This window comes from Ipomoea nil, unplaced genomic scaffold (assembly GCF_001879475.1).
Source record: "Ipomoea nil cultivar Tokyo-kokei standard unplaced genomic scaffold, Asagao_1.1 scaffold0317, whole genome shotgun sequence".
In the NCBI taxonomy this organism is placed as follows: Eukaryota; Viridiplantae; Streptophyta; class Magnoliopsida; order Solanales; family Convolvulaceae; genus Ipomoea; species Ipomoea nil.
In genome coordinates, this window is record NW_017616745.1 from 3172415 (window position 1) to 3199656 (window position 27242).

At 31.4% G+C, this 27242-nt stretch overlaps 1 protein-coding gene across 1 annotated transcript; it reads right to left on the minus strand.

Moving 5' to 3' along the window:
- Window positions 1-14906: 14906 nt before the first annotated feature.
- LOC109165876 lies at window positions 14907-16676 on the minus strand. The gene is made up of 2 exons (XM_019314854.1): window positions 15367-16676; window positions 14907-14962 (listed from the first exon to the last, which is right to left on the minus strand). The coding sequence occupies exons 1-2, from the start codon at window positions 16541-16543 to the stop codon at window positions 14907-14909; spliced, it is 1233 nt and encodes a 410-aa protein (XP_019170399.1). The 5' UTR covers window positions 16544-16676.
- Window positions 16677-27242: the final 10566 nt, after the last annotated feature.

Here is a 27242-nt window from a genome sequence, read left to right on the forward strand (position 1 = left end):
TATGAACATAGTGTTGTGAACATAATTATGAACATATAATTATGTAATTATGAATATAGAGATTCAATAATTGTGAATATGAAGTTTAAAAATTATGAATATATAGCTTTATAATTATGAACATATAGTTTAGTAATTATGAACATAGAGTTTTGTAGTTGTGAATATAGAGTTCAATAATTATGAATATGAAATTCAAAGATTATGAATATTTAGCTTTATAATTATGAACATGTAATACAATAATTGTGAACATAGAACTGTGTCTACCTTGCAAAGTGGACACGATTCCACAGCATAACTATTCGATTCACCGTGTTACATGTAGTATCTGTTCATAGAAACTTTCTCAACCTATTGAAGCCCAACGTTTCAAAAGGCTCTTATTTAAGAAACCTTATTTTAAGGCAAATTATGCTGTGCATCCGTATGCACCATGCATGGTGCATACGGATGCAAAAACGACGTCGTTTTAATAAAACGCGCGTCTCCCCTTAAAAAAAAAAATCAGGTTCGATTCCCAGCAACAACATATGAACTAAAATTCCATAATCGATGAACTATAATTCCATAATCTAATCTATGAACTAAAAATTCCAGAATGAATGAACTAAAATTCCATAATCTATAAACTAAAATTTCAGAATTGATGAACTACAATTCCATAATCGATGAACTATAATTCCATAATCAATGAACTATAATTCCATAATCTATGAACTAAAATTCCAGAATGAATGAACAATATAATGTTATTGCTAGGAATCGAACCTGATTTTTTTTAAAGGGGAGACGCGCGTTTTTTAATAAAACGACGTCGTTTTGGCATCCGTATGCACCATGCATGGTGCATACGGATGCACAGCATAACTATTGTATTTTAATGGCTTCTTATTTTAGTTTTTTTTTTTTAAAAAAAAATTATTAGGGGGTTTGGCTAAGATTAACCCAAAATGTATATGTGTTGTTTTAGTTTTTAGCAGTTTGTAGCAAATTGCTAAATTATTAAATAATATTTTTGATGTTTTGATTAAATATAAAATGTTAAAAGACGAATTTTTTAAAATTTTGGAGAATTCTCCAAATAATCAAATAATAATAACAACAACAACAACAACAATAATAATAATAATAATAATCCAAACAAAACTATATTCAAAATAAAATTAATTTTAAAAAAAAAAAAACAAAAGAGGAGTCACAGACTCTTTTTGTAAATGATATGGGATCATTTTGATCACACATTGAAAATGTTTGAAAAGAGTGCTCCTCTTACAAACATAATTACTTGCACATCAATGTGCGCGAGTATTGAGAAGTCAAAAGGTTCTTATTTAAGAAACATTAGCTTTGTCTTATTATTTTAGTTTTATTTATTTATTATTTATTATTTATTAGTGGGGTTAGGAAAGATTAACCCAAAATGTATGTGTTGTTTTAGTTTTTAGTAGTTTGGAGCAAATTACTTAGTTATTAAATAATATTTTTGGTGTTTTGACTAAAGATAAATTGTTAAAATGGCGAATTTGTCAATAATCAAATAATAATAATAATAATAATAATAATCCAAACAAAACGATATACAAAATAAATTTAAAATTTAAAAAAAAATAAGAAGAAGACAAAATGGAGTCACGGGCTCCCTTTGTAAATGATGTGAGATCATTTTGATCTCACATTGAAAATGTTTGAAAACAGGAGCAATGCTCCTCTTACAAACATAATTGCTTGCCCATCAATGTAGGCAAGTAACTTGGAGGGTGTGGTTGAGTATAAGGGACTCATCCATCCTTAACCAATGATCAAGGGTTCGATTCTTGGATTTGGGAATTGAGTAGCCTTAAATCTTTAAGTCAATTTACCGTGTCCGACAGTGAAAACCCTGTGTTTACCCGGAAGATTAAAAATGGAAAGAAAATATTTCAACAATAATATTTTACATCATCAAATAGTAAAGACATATTTTAAAAAATAGTAAAGATAAATTAAAAATGAAACGAAATCATCAAATTAAAATGGAACGAAAATTAGGTAAAAATATCACTGCATATATATTCTAATTGACTAATTGATTAGAAATAAAAAAGAATATTTTAAAAAATAGTAAAGATAAATTAAAAATGAAACGAAAATATTTCATTAATAATATTCTACATCATCAAATTAAAATGGAACGAAAATTAGGTAAAAATATCATTGCATATATATTCTAATTGACTAATTGATTGGAAATAAAAAAGAATAATTGACTGAAAATGAATCTAATATTACTAATTGACTGAAAATATAAAAGGAAATGAATATTAATAATTGACTGCAAATAAAAAATTATCTATAATTGACTAAAAATGGTCAGAAAATTGCATTTTAATTAAAAAATGGCGAGCACATTTGTCTAATTATGAAAATACTAAACAATGATAAATAAAATTTTCAAAATTATAGGACTGCACGCGTACATCTAGACATTAGTTATTAATTTGAGTAATTATTTGCACAAATTCAAGCAATGATAACATCAATATATATATATATATATATATATATATATATATATATATATATATCTATATATATATATATATATCTATATATATATATATCTATATATATATATATATATCTATATATATATATATATATATATATATATATATATATATATATATATATATATATATATATATATATATATATATAAATGATTCAAATCATATCTTTAATTGCACTATATAATATTTGATGTTCTAATTTAAATAATTATATATCGATTCATATATTCTTAATATATTACAACAAATCCATTCCGTGCATCGCACGGGTGCAAATACTAGTATTTTAAATTTTAACTTTGATATTTAATTACAAGATAATGTAAAAAGAAGACAATAGACAATGTAGTGAATATAATAAATTAATAAATTTGAAGATAAGAAATCTTTGAATTGTAGAAAATAAAACTAATAAAATTATATCTCTTTTTAAAATTTTTATAATGCATAATTCTTTTTAAATGCATAAAACTATGTGGTCTAATAGTACATGGGTTGGACTTCCATTTGGAAGGTTATGAGTTAGAGGCATTATTGGTTCTTTGTTTTTCAGTAGGATGAGAAAGTATATGAACAGATACTACAATGTAATAGGGCTATTCTAAATTAATTAAATACATATGTTTTATTTTTTGTTGTAGCTACTAATTTATTTTTTAATTTAATAAGAGCAATAAAGTGGCGTACATACTTTTTATCCACAATAATAAAATCATTGATTTTTTTAAATTTCAATTCGTTGTTGAGACAAATTATTTTGAGAGTTTGTCAATAACAATTGCTGTCAATAGAGGATGATAATAAATAATTCAAAATATAAGGTTACAATAGATATTGTTATAATAATATAGTAAAAATTAACTTACAAATTTCTTTAGAAGTTTTCATGCACTGATAAAAGCATAATTGAAATATTATGTTGTGTTCTCAATAATCAAAAGAAAATTAATTAAACGAAAAAAAAAACTTAACTTAATTTTTTTTTTTTTTTTTTTTTTATAAATGAAAGAAAATCAAATGAGTTTCAAAGTTCCTGATTTATAATATTTGAATGCTATGTATTTAGTCGGGCTAATTATTTGACCAAATTTTATGTTAAATATTATATTACATTTTTTAATACATTTTTAACATATTCGTAGTATATGTTTAACAATTATGCCAACTCTAATTGGGGTGGGTTCAAACCTAAGACCTTTCTTTATAGAAATTAATGAGTAAGTAAAGAATAATAATAAATAATTAACGGAATATTTCGTTAATAAAGTTTATACTAACGGAATTTAAGGTTATTTAAGGGAAGAAAATAATATAATAAATGGTAAATAATGAAAATGATTAAAAAAAATACTAAAATTAAAATAATATGAACCATTCATTTTATGAAATAATTACCATCAACATTTTTTTATTCTAGTTAAGTGCCTATCATTATTGGCTCTTATTAAAATTGTAGAATTAAAGATAATAAGATATACCCGCCTATTATTTCATCTAAGAAATGGTTTGTTCACCATTTCACACTTTAATTTCATTTTTTAGCGAAGCATTTACATTACAAATACACAGGTGAGTTTTTAGGTCGCAATAGACGCCCGGGTGTGCTGGAACCGGACAAATGGTTTCACATTCTTCATTCGTGTTGCAATGCACATGTACCACATTTCTTGCCTCAGCCTCAAACAAACCACCTACATATACAAGCAATGAAAAAGAAAAGTAAATAATACATTTACTTGTATATATCTCCAAATAAAATATAAATAGTGAAAAAATAATTTAAAAAATTTGGATAAAGAAATGCAGAGAATACGTTTACAAGAAATATGGAGTGAACAAATAAAAAAATATAAAGAAAAGTAGAGAATGTGTTTGCTTGTACATTTCTCTGAATAGAAAATATGGTTATTGAAGCAAACATAAAATTGAAATAAATCTAGCTATACGATAATTTTTTTTGTTGGGAAGTAATAATTTGTGAATAACAAGGAAAAAAGAGAATAGAAAAAAGATTTACAATATTGAATGAGACAAATAATGAAGAAACATGTCAATGCCTTAGAAGCCATTCTAGCTTGTAGATATTTCTATGTTACTATGAAATATGAATGAATAGGAGAATGCAGATATTTCTATGTTACTATGAAATATGAATGAATAGGAGAATGCATTATGCATTTGTATTTATAGTGGGCGGGAGGTCAATACAAAACAACATAATATAAATGGAAAAAATATTAATATAATTTGCAATTTTGGCAATTATATCTTTTTATTATATATATATATATATATATATATATATATATATATATATATATATATATATATATATATATATATATATATATATATATATATATATATATATATATATTGAGTTATTACCATCCAAGGTCCTCCGAGTATAGTGATTTAGCCACTTTTAGTCTTAAACTTTCAAATTAGCCATCTGTGATCCTTCGACTTTCAAATTTAACCATTCGTAGTCCAAGTTAACAACCCATGTCCCTTCAAGTTTTGAAATTTAACCAGTCATGGTCCTCTTGAAAGGACCATGGGTGATAAACTTAGACCACGGATGGTTAAATTTGAAAGTCGAAGGACTACAAATGGTCAATTTGAAAGTTTAGGACTAAACGTGGCAAAACCACTATACTCGGAGGACTTCAAATGGTATTAACTCTCTCTCTCTCTCTCTATATATATATATATATATATATATATATATATATATATATATATATATATATATATATATATAAGGATGCACTCTGGTGCGAATAAGTGCCCAGGAGAGAATATGCGAACGAATTTGCGCGCGACACGTGTCCAAATCTAATAGATTAAAAAAATGCGGTGGTATTTTCGTAAATCATTGAACATCGAAGTGCAAGTAAAATCACTTACAAGTGCACCTACTTTCACCTATAAGTGCATGTAATTTTGCCTTGTTAACATTCACTTCCCGCAAACATTATATGCATGCACCTGGGTGCACCTCCTTATAACTATAGGTGCAACTACTTATATCTATAGGTGCAACTACTTATAACTATAGGTGCACCTACTTTCATCTATAAGTTCATGTAATTTTGCCTTGTTAACATTCACTTCCTGCAAACATTCATGCACCTAGGTGCACCTACTTATAACTATGGGTGCAACTACTTATAACTATGGGTGCACTTAGTATTGATGCTCAGTGTAAATTTTACTTGCACCTATAATACATTTTACATGCACTTGTAATACATTTTACTTGCACTTCGATGTTCAATTATTTACGAAAATACCACCGCGTTTTTTTTAATCCATTAGATCTGGACACGTGTCGCGCGCTGATTCGTTCGCATATTCCCTCCTGGGCGCTTCATTCGCACCGGAGTGCAATTATATATATATATATATATATATATATATATATATATGTTTAAGTTCCAGTGCGGGTGAAGGTTTCCCGTGCGGTTGTGCGGGTGATTAATGTGCGCGAGTTTTGTACTTAATGTGCGTGAGTATTGTGCTTTAGGTGTGTGAGGTTTGTGCTTAATGTGCGTGAGTGTATAATACTTAAGGTGTGTGAGTTTTGTACTTAAGGTGCGTGAGTGTTGTGCCTAATGTACGTGAGTTTTGTGCTTAATGTACGTGAGTGTGTACATAATGTGTGTTGTTGAAACTTTAAAGTGCGTGAGTTTTGTACTTAATGTGCATGGGTTTTGTGCTTAAGGTGCGTGACTTTTGTACTTAATGTGCGTGAGTGTGTACTTAATGTGAGTTGTTGTTAAAACTTAAGGTGCGTGAGGGTTGTGCTTAAGATGCGCGAGGTTGTGCTTAAGATGCGCGACTTTTGTGCTTAAGGTGTATGAGTTTGTGTTCTGAATGTATTTTGTTTGTGTGTTTAATGTGCGTTTGTTGTGTACTTAAAGTGCGCCAGTGTAATGCTTAATGTGCATTTGTTCTTTGGACTGAAATTGTTTTAGAAAGTATAGAACATATACTACCTTGTAAAGAATTATGAGTATTTCGATATATATATATATATATATATATATATATATATATATATATATATATATATATATATATATATATATATATAATTTTTATTTTTATTTGTAAATTTCCCTTTTATGCTTTGAAATTAATTAATTAAAAAAAAAACGTAATTCATACTCCATCCTTGATAGGATGTGAACGCTGCACTCTGCAACGGCTAACAAATCAAAACTTATTAAGATTATTTACATAACATACATAGTATTTATTTTAAGCCATTTAATTTGTCATTTAATATTCAATTAATTGATTTTTATTTTATTGAGAAATAAAGTTTATAGTAACGTATGTGTATTTGTTTTATGTGATTTAATTTGACATTAATTAATATCTACTTTTCAATTCTTGGTTCCCCATCAATTCTTCATTCATATTTATGAAATTTTGTCAATATGAGCAACTCAATGATTCTTCAATTCGATGATAGATTATTAATAAAGACACAAAATTTTTCCTCTCACAAAAAATGACGCAAATCCCACCCCCCCCTCCCCCCTCCCCCCAAAAAAAATACACTAATTGAGACTTTGCAGTAGCAGCATGCAATGTGGTAGTTTAATTCAATATCGTAGTCCTCTCACCTTTTACTATCTTGTTGAGGTGAAATGTGGATATCATGAGAAAGAATTTCATGTTGTGTTTTGTCCAATCTTTTTTAATTGTCAAATTCGCCCTATATGTTTTAACATTTGAGTCAATTTGATCATTTTAAAAATCTACTATTAACATTTGACCTACTTGTTTAGTAATAATAATAATAATAATAATAATAATAATAATAATAATAACAATAACAATAACAATAACAATAACAATAACAATCTACCAAATTTAACATTCGTAATTAATTTCCGAGTAAATGTCAGCCAATGTCCCTCGAGTTTGGTGATTTCACCACCTATAGTCCCTAGCTTCCATAATTATCATCCGTGATCCTCCGAGTTGCGAAAACTGACCTGCTACCATCCTCCCGTTAGTTCCTACTGTCTAAGCCATCAAAAGCGGGGTAGAAATGTCATTGGACATATATAATTCTTTTTTACGCCCCAGGCGCCGGCGAATTATTGCTCAGCCATGATGTGAGACTCCATTTCCGACCCATTCTATGGTTATGTTAGATATACAATAGTCTAACTATATGAACCATAGTATACGAGAAACCTAACCTCGTATGATAGCGGAAGCGTAGCCGTGTTGATCTCCAGCCACAGTTGATGTTTCTGTTGTGTTGCCTCTTAACGGTAGACCGTCAGCCATGTTTTGTCTCAGACCTGACTCAGAACCCTAGATGGTGTATTGGTATCTACTGAGCGGTCTGAGTACCGTAACTGAATGTGCTATCTAATCCATAATCCTGCATCCCATCAATCCAGGTTATATTAGGCACAGAGTTTGGTTGACTAACAACTACTAGTTATTAAGTCCAACCAGACCACTTAATAAGCCTAGTCAACTTGCACCACTTAATTAAGGCCCTAATATATAATATATAATATATATTATTAGGGAAAATCTTACATTCTCCCACTTGGTGCAAGTACTAACACAACCTTCATCAAAGAACAAAACACAAGAATCATAGTGACATGTCCTCTATTTAATCAGAGTAGTATCCATTATGATCACATGCATTTTAATTCTCCAACTTAGGTCCTTAATGAACAAACCCTATGTTTATTCTCGGTACCTTAAGGGATGTTTCTCAAAATACATTATGTGCACAACTGAAGGAGAAAACGCATCCAAATTGTACAAAAGAGTACACTGTATGATCTCTAAAACTTTATAAGCATGCCTTAAGTAGAGATCTCTTAATGTTAGCATAATGCTAACTATATTCCATGACTTCTTTTTATAAGTTAACTTTAAGTACTATCTCTAACAGCTAAGAGCTTGAAGTTGACATGTCTGTCACTCCCACTCATCAAAAATAGCCAAAAGATAGTCAAGTCACAGAAGCACAATAACTTAGACAATAAACCAAAAATCTAAGTCCATAAATTTGGAATCTTAATCATACACCACAACTTCCCAAATAACTTCAATGTCCATTTTAAATGAACTGAACACAATGAGTCTTACTTATAAACCAAAATGACCCAGGATCAATTTTGAAGAAACTAAAGACTCTATTAATCACTGAAGAATTTATTAAATGACAGTGCACCACGAGTTAAATGCTTTTGTTCTAATAAATTTCATAATATTGTTGCAACATTTTCATAAATATGTTGCACAACCAAATGTTCAATAATTTGAACTTATGAATTTATATGAACAAATACAAGATTAATACTTGTGGAATCTTTTGGACTTATTGTTTAACATACAACCCAATTTGGAATGTATGAATACAATAGTTAAATCCAAAAACTTTAGTGGAGTATCTTAATGATCTTTTTCTAAATGATCACTCCCATTGATTAAAATATTCTTCAGCGAAATTAATAAAGTGAACTTAATAATATACATACTCATAATTGATTTATTGACCAACTAACAAATGAAGATATAATTCCCCACCATTAGTTGGACATACTAAATAATCAATTTTTGGTTTCAATTAAAGTCCAACTAAATAATGAAGATATATTTCCCCACCATAGTTGGACATACTAAAAGAAACAAAATACATCTTTCAAAACCAAGTTAAAATTTGGCTCAAAAGATACATTTTAACATTATTGGAATCCAGAATTCTCCCAATCTCCACTATCGGTGTCAATAAACTCGATGCAGCGTCAAATGGTACGTTAAAAAATTTATTGGTAGGACTTAATTACCAACATTAATAGTCATGTAAAATGAAGTGGTAACCATGCCAATGTACCAAATATAGCAGATTACCATTAAATGATGATTATTATGAAAAGTAATAAAATGAGATTAGCCTCCCCTAAACTGAATAACAGTAATTAATAATGTCAATTCATAATAATTACAATAAAGGCAAAACTGTAATTAAGGGATGCCAAATACTAATCTCAATTTACCACATAATAATTAACCATGACTATTATGATACTTAGAGAGACTGAAGTTAAGGTAATAACCAAATTACCATTATATAGACAATATACCAACTATATTGTTGTTGCCATAAAATTAAGTACTTAATATTATTATTAAGGCCCTGAAAAACTACTGATAGATTAAAAATTAATCAACTTAAATAATAGTTTGTAATTCTTAATGGCCAAAATAACAATTAAATCCTTAATCCTTAATGTCTCAAAATAGATCAAGACAATAATTATAGCACTCACTTAATTACTCAAATTAGGCTCATAAACCTCAATGGCCTAAGTGAATTATAACATGAATGAAAAATGGTCTAAGTACTGAAATAGACCCAAAACTTAATATTATTACCAACGATGAATACCAAAATATGATAGTTAGTAATAATTAAAACTTAATAAACATGTTATAAGGTGCTATAATTATTATTAAAATATCAATCAAAATGGTGGGATCCATACTTTAATGACCCAAGATAGGTCCCAAATCGCTTGTTCAAAATAGGTTCTAAAGTCCCTGAGACACATAAAACAAAAATGTGCTCAAAATTAAGGGGAAACCAAACAAACTGATTTAGTAGGTCATAATACCTAAAATTGACCTAAGGATCCAAAATTAAATGATATTTAATAATGAATTTATGAGTTAATAATATGTTAAATCCAACCTTAATGCATGCTTTTACGAATGTATAATTATAATAATAAAAAAATTATTTAATAAATATACATAGCATGCTTTGATTTTGCACACTAATATATTATTAACCATAAATTGTAAAACTTAAGACAATTCAATTTGCACCTTAACATTAAATTAAAATTCACACGACAAATTAAAACTTAATATTTGTCCCAAATTGAATAATAATTTAATAATGAATTAAGGAGAAATTAAAGTTGAACAATTAAGTTAGAAGAAGTGCTATGATGAATGAAAGTTGAAGCAGGCCTAAAATGCTTAAATAGGCCCAAGATGGTTTTTTTTTTTAATAGTGGACTGGGTCAGACCCGGCCCAAATTTTATTTCCATCACCATTATCTTCTTTCTAATTAATCAGCCGATGCAAGCCCTAGCAGCCTTGGTGAATTAGCAGCGCCACTGAAGCTACGAGGGGCAACCCGCCGGCGGGAACCAATGTCGCCTGAAGGAGGGTAGAGGACGGCGACGACGCCGGAAAAACAACCCGGCTCCGCCATCTCTCCTCGCCGCGACACGCCGCCGTTCACCCATGTTCGCGACGCCTTCCCCGGCCGATGAACTTAATAGCAGCACGAAGATGGAGAGCGGCAGCCCGTCGCCGGCGTCGCCTGAAGGAGAAGAACAAGCAACGACGTTTCCGTGGAAACCCAGCCTCGCCTCCGCCATCCCCCCTGGTGCAACGCCAACAACCACCGCCTGCCATTCCAACTCGCGCCGCTGCCGTCGTCACCAGAAGAAGCAGCGCCGTCCAGACTTGAGCCACGAACGTCGTCGTCGTCTATAGTCGCGATGCCATCTCCGATCCATAGCCCGCTGCTAATGCCTCGCGTAATGGCGTAATTCACGGCTCATATTTTTGCTTAATGTCAGAATTAAATTCCAAGAATTCCAACAAATAGAGATATCTTGTATGTTAATTTTGAAGAATTAATATCCAAAGCCATATACAAAAAATTAATGTATATGAAAACTGAATATTGTTTAGGCAAAATAATCAACCAGACAGAGATTATAAAGGCTCTGATACCAAATGTTAGATATACAATAGTCTAACTATATGAACCATAGTATACGAGAAACCTAACCTCGTATGATAGCGGAAGCGTAGCCGTGTTGATCTCCAGCCATAGTTGATGTTCCTGTTATGTTGCCTCTTAACGGTAGACCGTCAGCCGTGTTTTGTCTCAAACCTGACTCAGAACCCTAGATGGTGTATTGGTATCTACTGAGCGGTCTGAGTACCGTAACTGAATGTGCTATCTAATCCATAATCCTGCATCCCATCAATCCAGGTTATATTAGGCACAGAGTTTCGTTGACTAATAACTACTAGTTATTAAGTCCAACCAGACCACTTAATAAGCCTAGTCAACTTGCACTACTTAATTAAGACCCTAATATATAATATATAATATATATTATTAGGGAAAATCTTACATGACTCCCAACGTCATGCCCGACAAAAGGGCATCCGTGGGGTTGTCGAAGCTAAGCCGTCGGCGTTCGTCTCCCGGAGTACCAATTCGTCGGAATCCTGTAAAGTGACTGAGACATTCCGGCTAGTTCGCTTGGATGAAACCGGGTAAGGACTGCCTTGTTTTTCATTGTGTGTTTCAATCTCCTAGGAGAATCTATGAGAAGCTTAGCAGAGGAATTTGTTGGGAGAGGCGCTTCTCTGTTGCCTATCCATAATGGCATTTCACACTCAACTCGCGCGGTGAACCATATTGCTAAGTAAGTCATGTTGGTACTCTCTGGCGTAAAGAATCCTAAGGTGAAAGTCTTGCCGGCGGACACAAGAAAAGTGGTTTCCGAGGTGTTCAACACATCATCTTGTTTCATACTGTCCGTCTGCGACGAAGCAACTGAGGCCACAAAACATGAAATCAGTAGGAAGAGCAGCATTTCGACTTTGAAAATTGAAGTGTTGTTGAGCAATTATAATAAAGTTTTGAGCCATGAAATCAATTGGATCGGAGAACATTAGGGAGATTTTGGAGTTACGCGTGAAACGTGTCCATCTTGCAAGGTGGATATGGTTCTATGTTCATAATTACTGAACTCTATGTTCATAATTATAAAGTTCTATGTTCATAATTTTTGAATTTCATATTCACAATTATTGAACTCTATATTTACATTGTACGACATTTTATTACTCTTATTAAATTAAATAAATTAGTAGCTACAACAAAAAATAATGATATGCATATGCATTTAATTAATTTAGAATTAGATGTCTATAATGCTTTATTTATAAAAAAAATTCCTTACCTTCAAATTCCATAGAGGCTAGACCTTTGCTCACTGTGCACAAAGAACCCCCCTCACTTTGAGATGTTGCTCCCACACTGTCGCTGGTGAGACTCGATCTTTGGTCATTCTTCCAAAGTTTCACCTCTATGACTAGTTGAGCTACCCATGCGGGCACCTTCAAATTTATTAATTTATTATATTCACTACATTGTCCATTGTCTTCTTTTTACTAGGGAAAAACTGTCACTACTAAATATCAATAGGTGTTTGTAAGATAAAGAGTTCATATTACAACTAAACTCTCAGCCATATACACAACAAGGCAAATCTAAAGCTTCCTACACCATAATCTCATTGCATGATGAATCTCTCTATACTGCCACCAGCAGGGCCGTTCCTAAGAAAATTGGGGTCCTGTACGAAAATTAACATTGGCCCCCTTTTTGTATAATTGTAAATATATAAAAGATATATTGTATTGTACCAAAATATATAATAGTCTATAAAAAAATTATTATTCAAAATTTCACTTGAAAAGTGACATTTTTCTTTTTCTTCGGCCATATTTAGGTGTAAAATTATTCACCAATGCATTGAGTCTTTTTTTTTTTTTTTTTTTTTACAATATAGTTGATCATAAGTAGGATTTCAGCAACTTTAACTTTAAAAAACTTCTTTATGCATAAACAACAGTAATGAAAATAGTCAAGACTAATTGATATTGCAATTCTAGGATCAAAATACAAGAAATTAGATTGTTATTCACCAATCAAAAAAATTCCTAGCTAGGGTAAGTTATTGAATTAATAATTTTAAAATTTTGAATAAAATTAAAGAATTAAAATATTTAATTATTTACATACCTTCATCCTTTTATCGTGAAGAATAAAAAAATTGAGGATGCCAAATGCACAAACAACGCACTTTAAATTAATGATTACTGAGACTGAATTCTTGCGTTGTGAATACAAATCTTGCGTGTATGCATTATAATAGGAATAAGAGTAATTTTTTACTCTTTATATATAATAATTTTTACATTTTTTACTCTTTATATATAATAATTTTTACAATAATCAAATAGGTCCGCCTAAATTCTTATAAGTTATAGGTCTATAACTCTATACATAAATCAAGTCCTTTAAGAATTAGGAATATAAACTTCTTAGAATTTTAGACCGTCTTGATTTCTTTATACATAAATTACACCTACACTATTATATAAAATATAAATATAAAATAGTATTTTTTTTAATAAAAGTGCCCCCAAAATTTGGGGCACAATGCACATATATACTACGTATGTAATATTTGGGGCCCCCAAAATTTGGGTGCCTTGTGCACTGGCCCTGACCAGACATGGCCAGGGACGGCCCTGGCCACCAGTAATCTAATTGCACATGACACACTATCAATAAAAAAATAAAAATAATAAAAAATAAAAGAGGATATGTACTGAAGATGAAAACAATGACAATGCTACCCAAAAGAGAATTAAGAAAAATTAGAGAAATTTAAATTAAAAGTAGTATTTATTTAGACTACCGCTTTAAGGCTAAGTATTTAGACTACCGTTATTACAAATTTGCAAACATTAATTTTAGTGACAATTATAATCAATCTCTTACATATTATCTTGAATTTATATACTTTAAATTACCGATTTAAATAAACAAATTCAACATTTATTTACCTATGCATAAACATCACCGATCCTATATAATATTGCATTGATATACTTTGAAATACTTATTTAAAACTAATTATTGGACATTATTCCGTTCGCGCAAAGCGCGTAAAAAAATTAATTCATAATTATAAAACTCTATGTTCATAATTTTTTTATTTTTGAAAAAAAGAACTTAATTCATTAAGTCAGAAGAAAGACAATGTTCATAATTATTGAATTCTATATTCATAATTATAGAGTTCTATGTTCATAATTATAGAATTCTATGTTCATAATTTTTAAACTCTATATTCATAATTATGAACAGTTTTAAAAACGTATTCACCTTACAACGTGAACACGGTTACACGTCATAATTCACTGTTGAATGAAGCATGGAAAGCCACTAAGACGGCCGCCCCAATGGGAGTCTAACAATTCTTGGGAATTTCAATTTTTTTTTTTTTTTTTTTTTTTTTTTTTTTGCATTTTGGAATGACTTGGACACCTGTCCACTAGATTGTCCAACACTTCCAAATCTTCAAGTTTTGTTGCATTTTGGAATGGGTTGGACTACCTCTTGGACACCCGTCCACTAGGTAGTCCCAGCATGCTCTGCCACTAATTTAAGTACAAATTGATCTTTATTTTCACGGTTTTGACATATGGTTAAATCTTAAACCATCTCCAACTATTGCACCAAATTCTGCACCAAATTTACACCAAAAAGAAATATTCTCAGCATATTCTTACACCAAATTTTTTCCATCTCCAACCCATTACACCAAATTTTGCACCAAATTTTATTCCTACACCCCTCATAAAGTTTATATTTATACTTTTATTCTTTTAACAAAACTAATAGTTGTAATTTAATAAATTAGACTTTAATTAAATTATATTTAATATTAGTTTTGTTTTAATCGTCTTGATAAGATCTTTCAAATGATATAACTTTATTTTAGTAATATACAATTTATGTTTAATATTTAACGAAATATGTAAATATATAAAAATAAAAAAGGATACAATATAATTATAATGCAAATATTATTTTATTCCACAATAATAAGTTATAGAACATCCGCTACATTTAATTGACAGAATTACCATAATGTTCCCACATATGCTCGATCAATGCATCACGAAGCGCATAATGTGCTTCTTTATTTTTGATTTGCCTATGTCGAGCAAGAAACTCTTCAAAGACAATTCTTTCATCTCTACATATATCAACCTCAGGAGCCGGTGCTTCTCTCCAACTTTGTATATCGACTTGCTCATCACGTTCATCTTCAATTATCATATTATGCATTATGATGCATGATGTCATTATATCATGCAATACATGTTTATCCCAAAAACGTACTGGTCCCTTGACTATTGCAAATCTTGATTGAAGGACCCCAAATGCACGTTCTACATCCTTTCTACATGCTTCTTGCATCATTGCAACTAACTTTTTCTTTGGTCCTAGGGGCTGATGAATAGTTTGTACCAGGGTTGACCATTTCGGATATATCCCATCAACTAAATAATATCCTGTATCGTACACTTTCCCTTGAATAACATAATGAGCAGGAGGTGCGGTACCATTTGCAATGTTTGCAAACAAATGTGATGCCTCCAACACATTAATATCATTATTCGACCCCGACAAACCAAAATGTGCATGCCAAATCCACAAATCATAATCAGCTACGGCCTCGAGAATAATAGTTGGTTCTCGACTACGCCTAGCATATTGGCCGGCCCAAGCTGTTGGACAGTTTTTCCAAGTCCAGTGCATGCAATCTAAACTCCCAAGCATCCCTGGAAAGCCACGCCTCTCACCAATTTCAAGCAACCTTGCAACATCATTAGCATCCGACGCTCTTAGATAGCGTTGTCCAAAGACCTCTACGACCGCTCTGCAAAATATCTTCAAACTTTCAATTGCTGTTGATTCCCCAATTTGGATGTATTCATCTGTTGCATCTGCTGCTACTCCATAAGCCAAAATTCGAAATGTTGCTGTTACTTTTTGTAAAGTAGACAAGCCTAGTCTACCGACTGTATCTCTCCGTTGCACAAAGTAATTGTTGTGCTCTGCAACAGCATTGGCAATTCGTAAGAACAAATTTCGACTCATTCGAAATCGTCTACGAAATATTGCCTCATTATATTTTGGATTTTCTGAAAAATAATCAGCATGTAATCTTCGATCACCATCTTCATGGTCACGGTGAATCACTCTATGCCCGGAAATTGAACCGCCATGACTTGGGTTGATGGCTTGAGTAGACATAATCTCCAAACAGTAAGCAATGACAGCATTGTTGTTAGCATACGTACTTAGTAGTGCTTGTTGTTGTGATTGTATTATAGCAATGAGATCATCGTCATCCTCTTACGAGGATGAAGATGGGTGTTGGGGTAAGGATGAAAATGGGTGTGAGGGATTCATATCTCAGGATTGCTATGGTGAAAGATAAGTGTGTATGCCATGTATTTATATATCTGATATGATATCTTTCCCAAATCTCAAAAGCAATTCCTTTCAACCGTAGGATTTTATCACAACCATCTTAGCCATTAATTGGTATTCATATACTTCCAACACAAAATCCAAGATCTGACATGATATCTTTCCCAAATCCCAAAAGCAATTCCTTTCAACCGTAGGATTTTATCACAACCATCTTAGCCATTAATTGGTATTCATATACTTCCAACACAAAATCCAAGATCTGACATGATATCTTTCTCAAATCCCAAAAGCAATTCCTTTCAACCGTAGGATTTTATCACAACCATCATAGCCATTAATTGGTATTCATATACTTCCAACACAAAATCCAAGATCTGACATGATATCTTTCCCAAATCCCAAAAGCAATTCCTTTCAACCGTAGGATTTTATCACAACCATCTTAGCCATTAATTGGTATTCATATACTTCCAACACACAATCCAATATCTGACATGATGTCTTTCCCAAATCCCAAAAGCAATTCCTTTCAACCATAGGATTTTATCACAACCATCTTAGCCATTAATTGATTTTTGCTTTCACTCTATATAATAGTACACCACTGGTGAGCTGTCGTAGGCTCCCAAATTAAAACCTTACAAACGTAGTAGCGGGAGTAAGGATCGATCCCACGAGGAGTAACTAGTTTAACTTTTGTGCTCAAATTAAAGGTAGGGGGGTTTGGAATATATCGAGAATAAAGATAAAATAAAAGAGAATTTAAGTAAACAAGAAATTTAATTGAACGAATAAAGTAATGAAAATAATATATCGAAAACACTTATAATAAGAAACCTTGGTTAGTAAAGGTCCACCACCGGAATTCAACACTGATCATTGATTAATAAAGTAATTAATATGCAATTGAACATTTGTCGTGAAATTATTTCATTTCTGTTTTCCCTTAGTTGTAGGTAAATAAAGCACAAGCGGTTTAATTACCCCTAACTACTAAATAATCTAAGACAAGCGCTATAGATCTAATTTAGTAGCAGCAATAGGAACTAGGAAAACCGACAAACTAAATAACACAAGCACAAGCGGTTGCATTTAATTTAGGAAAATATTCTGCCCGAGACCAATTATCACTAAGCCGTCAATAATTAACCTCAGTTGCTACTGAATATTAGAATAATTTGTAGCACAACATTATCTAATATAGCAAATAATTATATCAAATAAATAACTAGTAGGCCTCCCTAGCAATTAAATGATACAACTATTCAAATAACTTAGAAGAATATTTAATACTCAAAATGCATAAAAACATATATATAATAAAGTTAAATAAATAACCTTACAGCGTTATGAACTCCGGGGCTTCAATTTACTAAACCAACTAGAAATTAGCCACAAATGGACATTGATAACAACTTCAACGAATACTATAGAGGAGGGAAGAATGAACCCAAATGAAATTGAATTGATGTAAAAAATGGGATGCCTTACAAAGGAAATTAACAACGTTATTTATACTAATAAAGAAGCAAAAGAAGTGGTAATTGTGTGGAGACAAAATGGAGACAATTGCGGCATGAAGTGGAGCTTGATGCGTCGATTGCTACGTGGGTGTTGCATGAGAGGAAGATGCCAACATGGAGAAATGGTCTTCATGGATGAACTTGAACCACAATTTCTAACAATTGCAATTAACATTTAATATATTACTTACCCCAACATTTAATATATTACTTGCATGCATGTTAGGTAGATATGAGTTGGGAATTCATTAAATAATATATATAAATATATAAAGCATATATATGTTACGTGACAAATACATATATATCTATATTAGATAGTACGTAATATGTATAAATATATTATATATTATATATTATATATAAAAAGAACTAATTATTAGATAATATTAAATAACTAATGAAAAATTATTATAAAGATGTACCTAAAATATGAGTGTAAAATGTGTCTATCAACCACCAAATCAGAAACCACAACTCTTTGAATTCTCTATTCTATATTCCTCTCCATCCTCTTTTTAAAAATGTCCAAGGCACGCATAGTTCGAACTAGTTCATACTCTATTGAAGAAGATAAACTCCTTTGTCATGTGTATCTTAATATTTGCCAAGATAAAGCTACGGGTTATCATCAAGCTGGGGACGTATTTTGGACTCGTATTATGAATGCTTATCATGAAGCGCTACCAGCAAATGTTGGAAGCACTCGATCATTGAGGTCAATTACGTCCCGGATGCAAACTATAATAAAAGCTATCGCCAAATTCAGAGGATGTATTGTACAGGTTGAGAACTTGAATCCGAGTGGAGCTTCAGAAAAAGACATTGTGAGTATTTTGTGTTTATATATAAATTGTGAATACTTTGAACGTTTGTGTTATTTACTTACTTTAATTGTGGTTTATAACAGATTAATAGGGCAAGAGCACTAATGGAACAAGATGCCAAATTTAAAAATGGTTTTAAATTTGATCATGTATGGCCTATTGTTAAAGACTTGGAGAAATTTCAAAGTCCTTCGGGTAGAGAACCAAGTGTTGCAAGTCGAAAGCGAAGTTCTGACATTGAAGCTGCAGAGTCACAAGGCGATAAGTCAATAGGTTCATCATCGTTTTGCCTTAACTTAGACGATGATTTCGAAAGTCAGGGCTTGAACAATGAACGTCCTACCGGACGTAACAAGGAAAAAAAGAAGAAACAAGCATTTGCAGAATGTCATGATTATTTTGCCAAAGTCACAGAACATAATGAAAAGATCGCACAAATGTTCGAACAAAGTCAAACTCAACTCCAACAAAATTATGAGCTTCAAATGATAAAAGCTCAAAATGAAGCAAAGCAACTACAGTTGGCGGAACAACAAGAAGATAACAGAATCATGAGCATAGGTGTTGATTCCATCACAGATCCAATAAGGCGTGATTGGCTTAAAAATACACAATTACAAATTCATGCAAAGAGAGCTCGTCAACCACTTGGAGGAGAAGAATCAAGTAGTCAGTTTACTCAATATTTTAATCATTTGGGAGGAAATGATGCTGGCCTAGAAGATTATTGAATTAAGTATGTTTAAAGTAGTTTTAATTAAGTTTTATGTGTTTGTTTAAAATTAAGTATGTTTAAAGTAGTTTTAATTAAGTTTTATGTGTTAGCTTTAAATTAAGTATGTAATTTCCTTTCATTTTGTTATAATTAAGCTTTATGTGTTTTCATTTTTAATTAATCTATGTTCAATATTAGACTTATTTTAATCGTCTTGATGAGATCTTTCAAATGATATAATTCATTTTAAATAATATAAAATTCATAGTTAACAATTTAACAAAATATACAAATATATTAAAACAAAAAAACAAAACACAAAAGGAATTAAACAAAAAAGTGGGGTCAAAATGAAAAAAACAAAACTTATAGCGTTTTGGCGCACTGTGAACAGTGCTGCGCCAAATATGGCGCTGCACTGTTCACAGTGCGCCAAATATTTGGCGAAATAGCGCATGGTTGGAGCTGATTTTTGACTTTTCTTTTTTTTTTTTTTTTTTTTTTTTTTTTTTTTTTTTTTTTTTTGTGTGTGTTTTGGTGAAATAGTGCTCCCCTTGGAGATGGTCTTAGCCATTTTCAACCATTTCCTTTCATATTTTAGGATTAGATGGGACTTAGATTTAAGTTTTATAACATTTTGAAAATTTGTAATATTATATTTGAAGCTTGTATTATATGATCTTACTTTCATTTCAATAGATAAGTTCTTCTTTCTTTTTTTGTTTCCTTTGTAATATTTATGCTTGTTATTTGTAATTTGTGAGTAATTAGTTTATGGATTTGAGTTATGATTGTGTTATCTATCTTGATGCTATATTTCTTGATTATTGCATAAAGGAAATTTTTTGCCTACTTAGGGTTCATGAGTTTATGAAGGATTCGTGTTTGTGTCTTGTTAATCTTTGAAATACAACATTTATTAACATGTTTTTTGAACAATTTTGGTCACAACAAGAGTTGGGTCAAGATTTCGAGCCACTCTTTGCATAAACTCGATTTTTTCCGATGAAAATAGAGAAAATTAGGGGCTTTTGATGGTTTTTGTGCCTGATGGACTTGAAATTGATAACTCACGAGAGTGGAGCAATTTCTTGTTATAATCCTCTTATTTATTAATCACAAGAGTGGCTTACAGACTAGGATTCCTACGTCCATCCCCCAAATCCTTGATTGTGTGATTTTTTTCCCAATCCCTAGGTTGTGTTTTGCATCAAGATGATATGCTCCCTAACTTGTAGGGGTGTGCAAACTTCGGATAATTTTCGGTTAACCGACCGAACCGACAAAGTTCGGTTAACTGTTTTTGAACCGAACTTTTTCGGTTCGGTTAATGGTTAAAGGAATTTTAAAATTTTGGTTAACGGTTAATTCAGTTTGAAAGGTCGGTTAACCGAACGGTTAACCGAAGTTTTTAATATATATATAAATAATAATATAAATATAAATACTAATTTGAAGTTATGGATGTTTGGAGTTTATAATCCATGTTTTTTATATTTTGTTATGAATTTATTATGATATGTATTTTATTTTAATTGGATTTATTATTTTAGGTGTTATTTTTAGAGTTTTAAATTTTAGCTTTAAAAAGTTCGGTTAATCGTTTAACCGACCGATTAACCGAAAAAAATTTCGGTTCGGTGAATTCGGTAGAGCAAACTTCGGTTCGGTTAATGGTTAAAGAAAAAAAACTTCGGTTAATTTGGTTAGGTTAAAACGGTTCGGTTAACCGAACAGTTAACTGATTGAACACCCCTACTAACTTGAGTCCCTTTTTCTTTAATTTTTTTAATTTATCTTTTGTGTATATGTGTTAGTATTATTTTGTTTAGTCATAATTTTTTATTTCTATTTATGAATTGTTTGCATTATTGTTGATTTTCTAGTACTAGTGCCTAATTTCTTGTTATTGCATATTGAAATTAACATATTCTTGTTTATAGTTAACATATTATGTGTCTGTAGTTAACATATCATGGGCATTCAATTAACTTACAGAAACATAATTTATTATCTGAAGGTACATAATATTTTAACTGCAAACACATACAGAGTAATTTTTGAATCAAGGTCCACAATGTAAGGTGGACCTTGTCCATGGTGTAACAATTGTATTAACTTTGGGTGTGCTTGACCAATTTGATTACAAGGAGACAATAGCCCATATAAATAAAGAGTTTTTCATTTTTAATCAATCATCATGGAAGAGAGCTTTGTGTAGTGATTTAGTATGAAAGAACTTTTTTTTTTTTTTTTGAGAAAAATATAATTTTAACCCCTTAAATTGTTCATTGCTAGTCGTTTCAGTCCTTAACTTTTAACCGTTGCAATATAGATCCCTAACTCTTCAAAAATGTTACAGTTTTAACCAATGGAGTAATAAAACTATTAAATTCTATTAGAAGTATACTTAGTACATGTGTATTTTAATTAATACTTTTTAGAGTTATTTCTATGAATGGTGTTTCGAGTATTGGCTTTTACTAATATTTGTTCTCGACTTTTAATTTAATCAAAATTAGTCCCTTGACTATTGAAATGGAGAAAAAAAAAAGGACAAAAGATTTGATTTTACATTATTACCCTCAAATTTAACTCCCAACTAACTGAGATTTAACAGAAGGACTAAAATTGGAACAAAATCAATAGTCAAGGGACTAATTTTGGTTAAATTAAAAGTCAAAGACAAATATTGGTAAAAGTCAATAGTCGAATGACCATTCCTGAAATTAACTCTACTTTTTATTGTTTTGTCTTTAATTATAACCTTGTTAAGTCTCGATATTTCATTTGTAAAATAAATAACATGATTTTAACATGAACGTGTATAAAAATAGGGACGATTAGACATAATTGAAAATGAAACATTTAGAGAAGATCGAAGATTGTTAATTTTCTATTTTTCAGATGAAATACCAAAACTGACAATGTTATAAAGAGCAAAGATAATAAAATTTTAAAATATCAATATACTAAGTAAAATTTTAATAGAGTTCAATAGTTTTATTATTGCAGGAGTTAAAATTGAAACTTTCTTGAAGAGTTGGGGGTGTATACTGCAACGATAAAAAGTTATTATAGACTAAAACCGTTAGCAATGAACAATTGAGGGACTAAAATTGCATACCCCTCCCCCTTTTTTCTTCTTTTCAGAGAAGGGTATTATTATGAAATTATTTCCCAATGCATGACACTTTTTTGCATTGTTAGATATAGTCATATATGTTACATACTCCATGTCAACGATCGATAACACTACCATTGTCAGTCATTCTTTAATCTTAATTATAATAAAGCTATATGGTTTGGGAAGTAATCAATATTACAATTAATGCCACAACATCTTTTATTATAAATAAATAAATAAATAAAGTACAACATTTGAAAAATAAAATAACTATATATTATATAATCATATAAAAAATGTACTTTTGAAAAATAAAATAGCTATATATTATATAATCATATAAAAAAATGTGTTCAATTAGAGTTGAAATTTACTCATACAAAATTTGAAATTTGCTTTCCAAATGTAATTATCTTAGTTATTATTCGTATTGTGAAAATTATAATATAGATGAAATACAATTAAGAATAAATCAATGTAATTATGTAAATTCTCTCTATAAGTTTATTTGAATATGCACATAACTAGAGATTATATTAACCATACAAAATTTTAATTTTAATTTTAATTGTAATTTTGTATTCTATAAAAATAATAAATACTTGACCAATGGAAGCTCAAAAATATTATTATGTTAAACAATTTAAAATATTTTAGTTTTTTTATATTTTATTTATATTTATAATAACATAATTTTTTCCCGTGCATCGCGCGGGTGAATTACTAGTATAATAAAATAATAAATATTCACCATTTATTTTTAATGGGGCCGGGTATTTAACCACACTCTTAATAAGGGCTAAATGTGAACAATATGTCATACTTGTTTGATATTTTGATCTGACAAGAACAAGGATTAAGATGATAAAAACAGAACAAAATTAAAAATTTTCAAAGGCATGAGCTAGGTTCACTCTCCTAAAAGTTTCATATCAATCATTCATCAATGTAATGGAATAAACAGGTAAGAACAAACGTTTGAGATACAATGAAAGGGTAACCACAATCTTATTAAAATTAAAGATAAGAAGATATAGCCGCCTAGCCAATTTCATCCAAGAAATGGTTTGTTCAATTCATTCAACCATTTCATACATTAATTTGATTTTTTAGCGAAAGCACTTGGATCACATTCACATAGGTAAGTAGTCCATACGCAATAGGCCTCCGGGTCTACTGGAGGCGGACAAATGTATTGACAGTCTTCATCGGTTTTGCAATGCACATATACCACATTTCTTGCCTCAGCCTCAAACAAAACACCTACATATACAACCAATGAAAAATAAAAGTAAATAATACATTTACTTGTATATTTCTACAAATAAAATATAAATATATAGTGAAAAAATAATTAAAATTTTGAATAAAGATAAGCAGAGATTACGTTTACAATGAATAGGAAGTGAACAAATAAAAAAAAATAAAGAACATTTGAGAACGCGTTTGTTTGTGCATTTCTCTGAATAGAGAATATGGTTATTGAAGCAAACATAAAATTGAAATAAATCTATATGATAATTTTTTTGTTAGGAAATAATAATGTGTGAATAGCAAGGAAAAAAAGAAAGAACAGAGAAAGACTTACAATATTGAATGAGACAAACAATGAAGAGAAATGTCAATGCTTTAGAAGCCATTCTTGTATATATTTCTATGTTAGTGTGAATCAATAGGAGAATGCATTTGTATTTATAGTGGGAGGGAGATCAATACAATACAACAGAAATGGAAAAAAAAAATATTATATAATTGTAAATAATTTCCAAGTTTGCTAATTCTATCTTTTAGTTTTATGTATATATATATAGAAAATTTAAATTTTTATTTGCAAATTTTCCCGTTAGGCTTGAAATTTATTAATTGAGTTAATACCCAAAATCGTCCTCGACTATAGTGGTTTTTCTCAATTTCGTCCTAAACGACTTTGGTGACCTAATATCGTCCCAGACTTTTGTGTTTCGCTCAATTTAGTCCTCCATTTGTTATTCCGTCAAATTGGTGTTAAATAAAGGGACAATTCAGTAATGTCAATATTGATCTCTCTTTACTTTCAACTTGTGAAGTGCGAAATTCTTTTTTCTTGTACGAATTACACCCAGAATTACTCCCGGACCTGCAAATCAAATTTTATATTCGCAGTTTTAGGAGTAATTCGTAAAAAAAAAAAAAAAAGGATTTCGCAGTTCACATGTCTATGAGTAAAGAGATGCCAATATTAAAATTACTGAATTGTCTATTTATTTAACACCAAATAGACAGAATAACAAATGAATGACTAAATTGAGCAAAACACAAAAGTCTGGGACTAAATTGAGCGAAACACAAAAATCTGGGACGATATTAGGTCACCAAAATCGTTTAGGACGAAATTGAGAAAAACCACTATAGTCGAGGACGATTTTGGGTATTAACTCTTTATTAATTCAAAGAATTCATAATGCTAGAGACCTATATAGAAATCATTAAATAACGTATCATCAATTTATTGAATACTTTTTATACCCTATTTTTTATATTTTACCTGTCTATTTATTTTTTATTGGTCAAATTATCAATTTTTTTTCTCTTTTTTTTTTTTCATTGGTATTTTTTTAATTACCTTTAAATTAAAATATTTTTTTGTTTAATAGTATGTTTAATTTATTGTAATTTATAAATATATAAATTTTATATATTAATACTAAATTTAATATTATGAAAAAATTGAGTTAGAAATAACTTCGATTAATCCTCATTAATCGAATCGGACACATTAAATGAGACGGAAGGAGTATTTGATTATTAAGTATTTTTTTTATTTACTCATGATAGGGTCGACCAAATCACCAATTCACGAGTAAGTGATTAAAATAAATAATTTTTTTTAATCAATGCCATTCAAGGGAGTGTAAATAATGTACTCGTAGTATTATTTTAATTTATAATTTTTACAACCAACGGGATTCGGTGCCAAACCGTTTAATTATGTAGTGATTTTTGTACCCGCTCAATAAGGAATACGTACAACTCCCTGAACTCTAGGGTTTTGCCGGTGGTGCTCCCTGATTTCTAGGGTTTCGGTATCGACGGTGTGCGACGGACTATCGCCGCACTGCTTCTTGCGACGAGTTGCGACGGAGGAAGCTGCTTTTGTTACGACGATGGATGTGCACGATTTAGTAGATGCCACGGCAGATATCAATCTTGATGGTGATGATGAGGGAGTTCGGTTCGAGGACGAAGCTTATGAGATTCCGGCGCTGCCTCCGGAACGGAAGACGTGGACGCTGGTTGGGAAATTCCTAACGGACCGGACGCTGAAGGTGGAGGTGATGAAGAGGGTGATGGCCTCGGCTTGGCGTCCTCTTATGGGGATAGAGATAACGGATGTTCTTCCAAATCTGTATCTCTTTACGTTTTTTGATGAAGCCGATATGCGCCGGGTGCTGGAGGACGGCCCATGGGCGTTTGAGAATACAACTTTTTTGTGTCAGGTCCTGGATGATGGAGTTGACCCGACGCAGGTGGTTTTGAACACGGTAAACTTCTGGCTCCAGGTTTTTGATATCCCCTTGGGCTATCGAACGGTGAGGGTTCTGGAAAGGATTGGGGATTTTGCCGAAGTGTTTATACGGTATGATGAACGAAATTTTGAAAGACCATGGACTTCATATTACAGAATTCGTATTACGCATGATGTAACTGTGCCTCTGAAACGCCGAATGAAGATGATCATGCGGGATGGGTCGTGGACGTGGATAAACTTCAAGTTTGAGCGACTACACATGTTTTGCTTCTTTTGTGGTATAATGGGACACACGGATAAATTTTGCTTGGCTGCGCGGCGTTCGTTGTTGACTCCCGATCAGTATATTTACGGTGCAACAATGAGGGTGAGTGGAAATAATCCGGCTAAATTGGTCGGGGATAAGTGGTTCAAGTTGGGGCAGCAAAGGAGGAGAGAAATCGGTTTTGGGAGGGAAGGGGTTGGACAGCAAGGGGCGAGGGGTGAGGAGCCGGCTTTGGCCAGTATGGGGAGTCGGAGGGTAGGTGAGGGCGGGAGTGGACTGCCGGGTTTGGGGGGAGGGAACGGGGTGGCTGGAGAGGAGGAGGGGGTTAGGGTGGATCCCAAGCGGAGAAGAACGGATGGTGGGATTGGGTGTGAGGTGGTGCCGGGGGTGAGGGTGGAGACGGGAACCATGGGTGGGACCGTATCGGTGGAGGGGGATGTGAGGGAGGGGCGGGTTAGTGAGGGTGGAGTGGTGGAGGAGGATGTAACAATGACAGAAGTACAAAAAAACTTGCAGATGGCGGGTGCTGCGGTGCAGACCCGCCCAACCCA

Excerpts from the sequence above, each read along its gene's own strand:
- LOC109165876 (XM_019314854.1), bottom strand. The coding sequence starts at position 16,543 with ATGTCTACTCAAGCCATCAACCCAAGTCATGGCGGTTCAATTTCCGGG. Across the intron at positions 14,963-15,366 it reads GCATATGTGGGAACATTATG|AATTTGGTGCAATAGTTGGA; the intron begins GTAATTCTGTCA and ends AATTTGGTGCAG.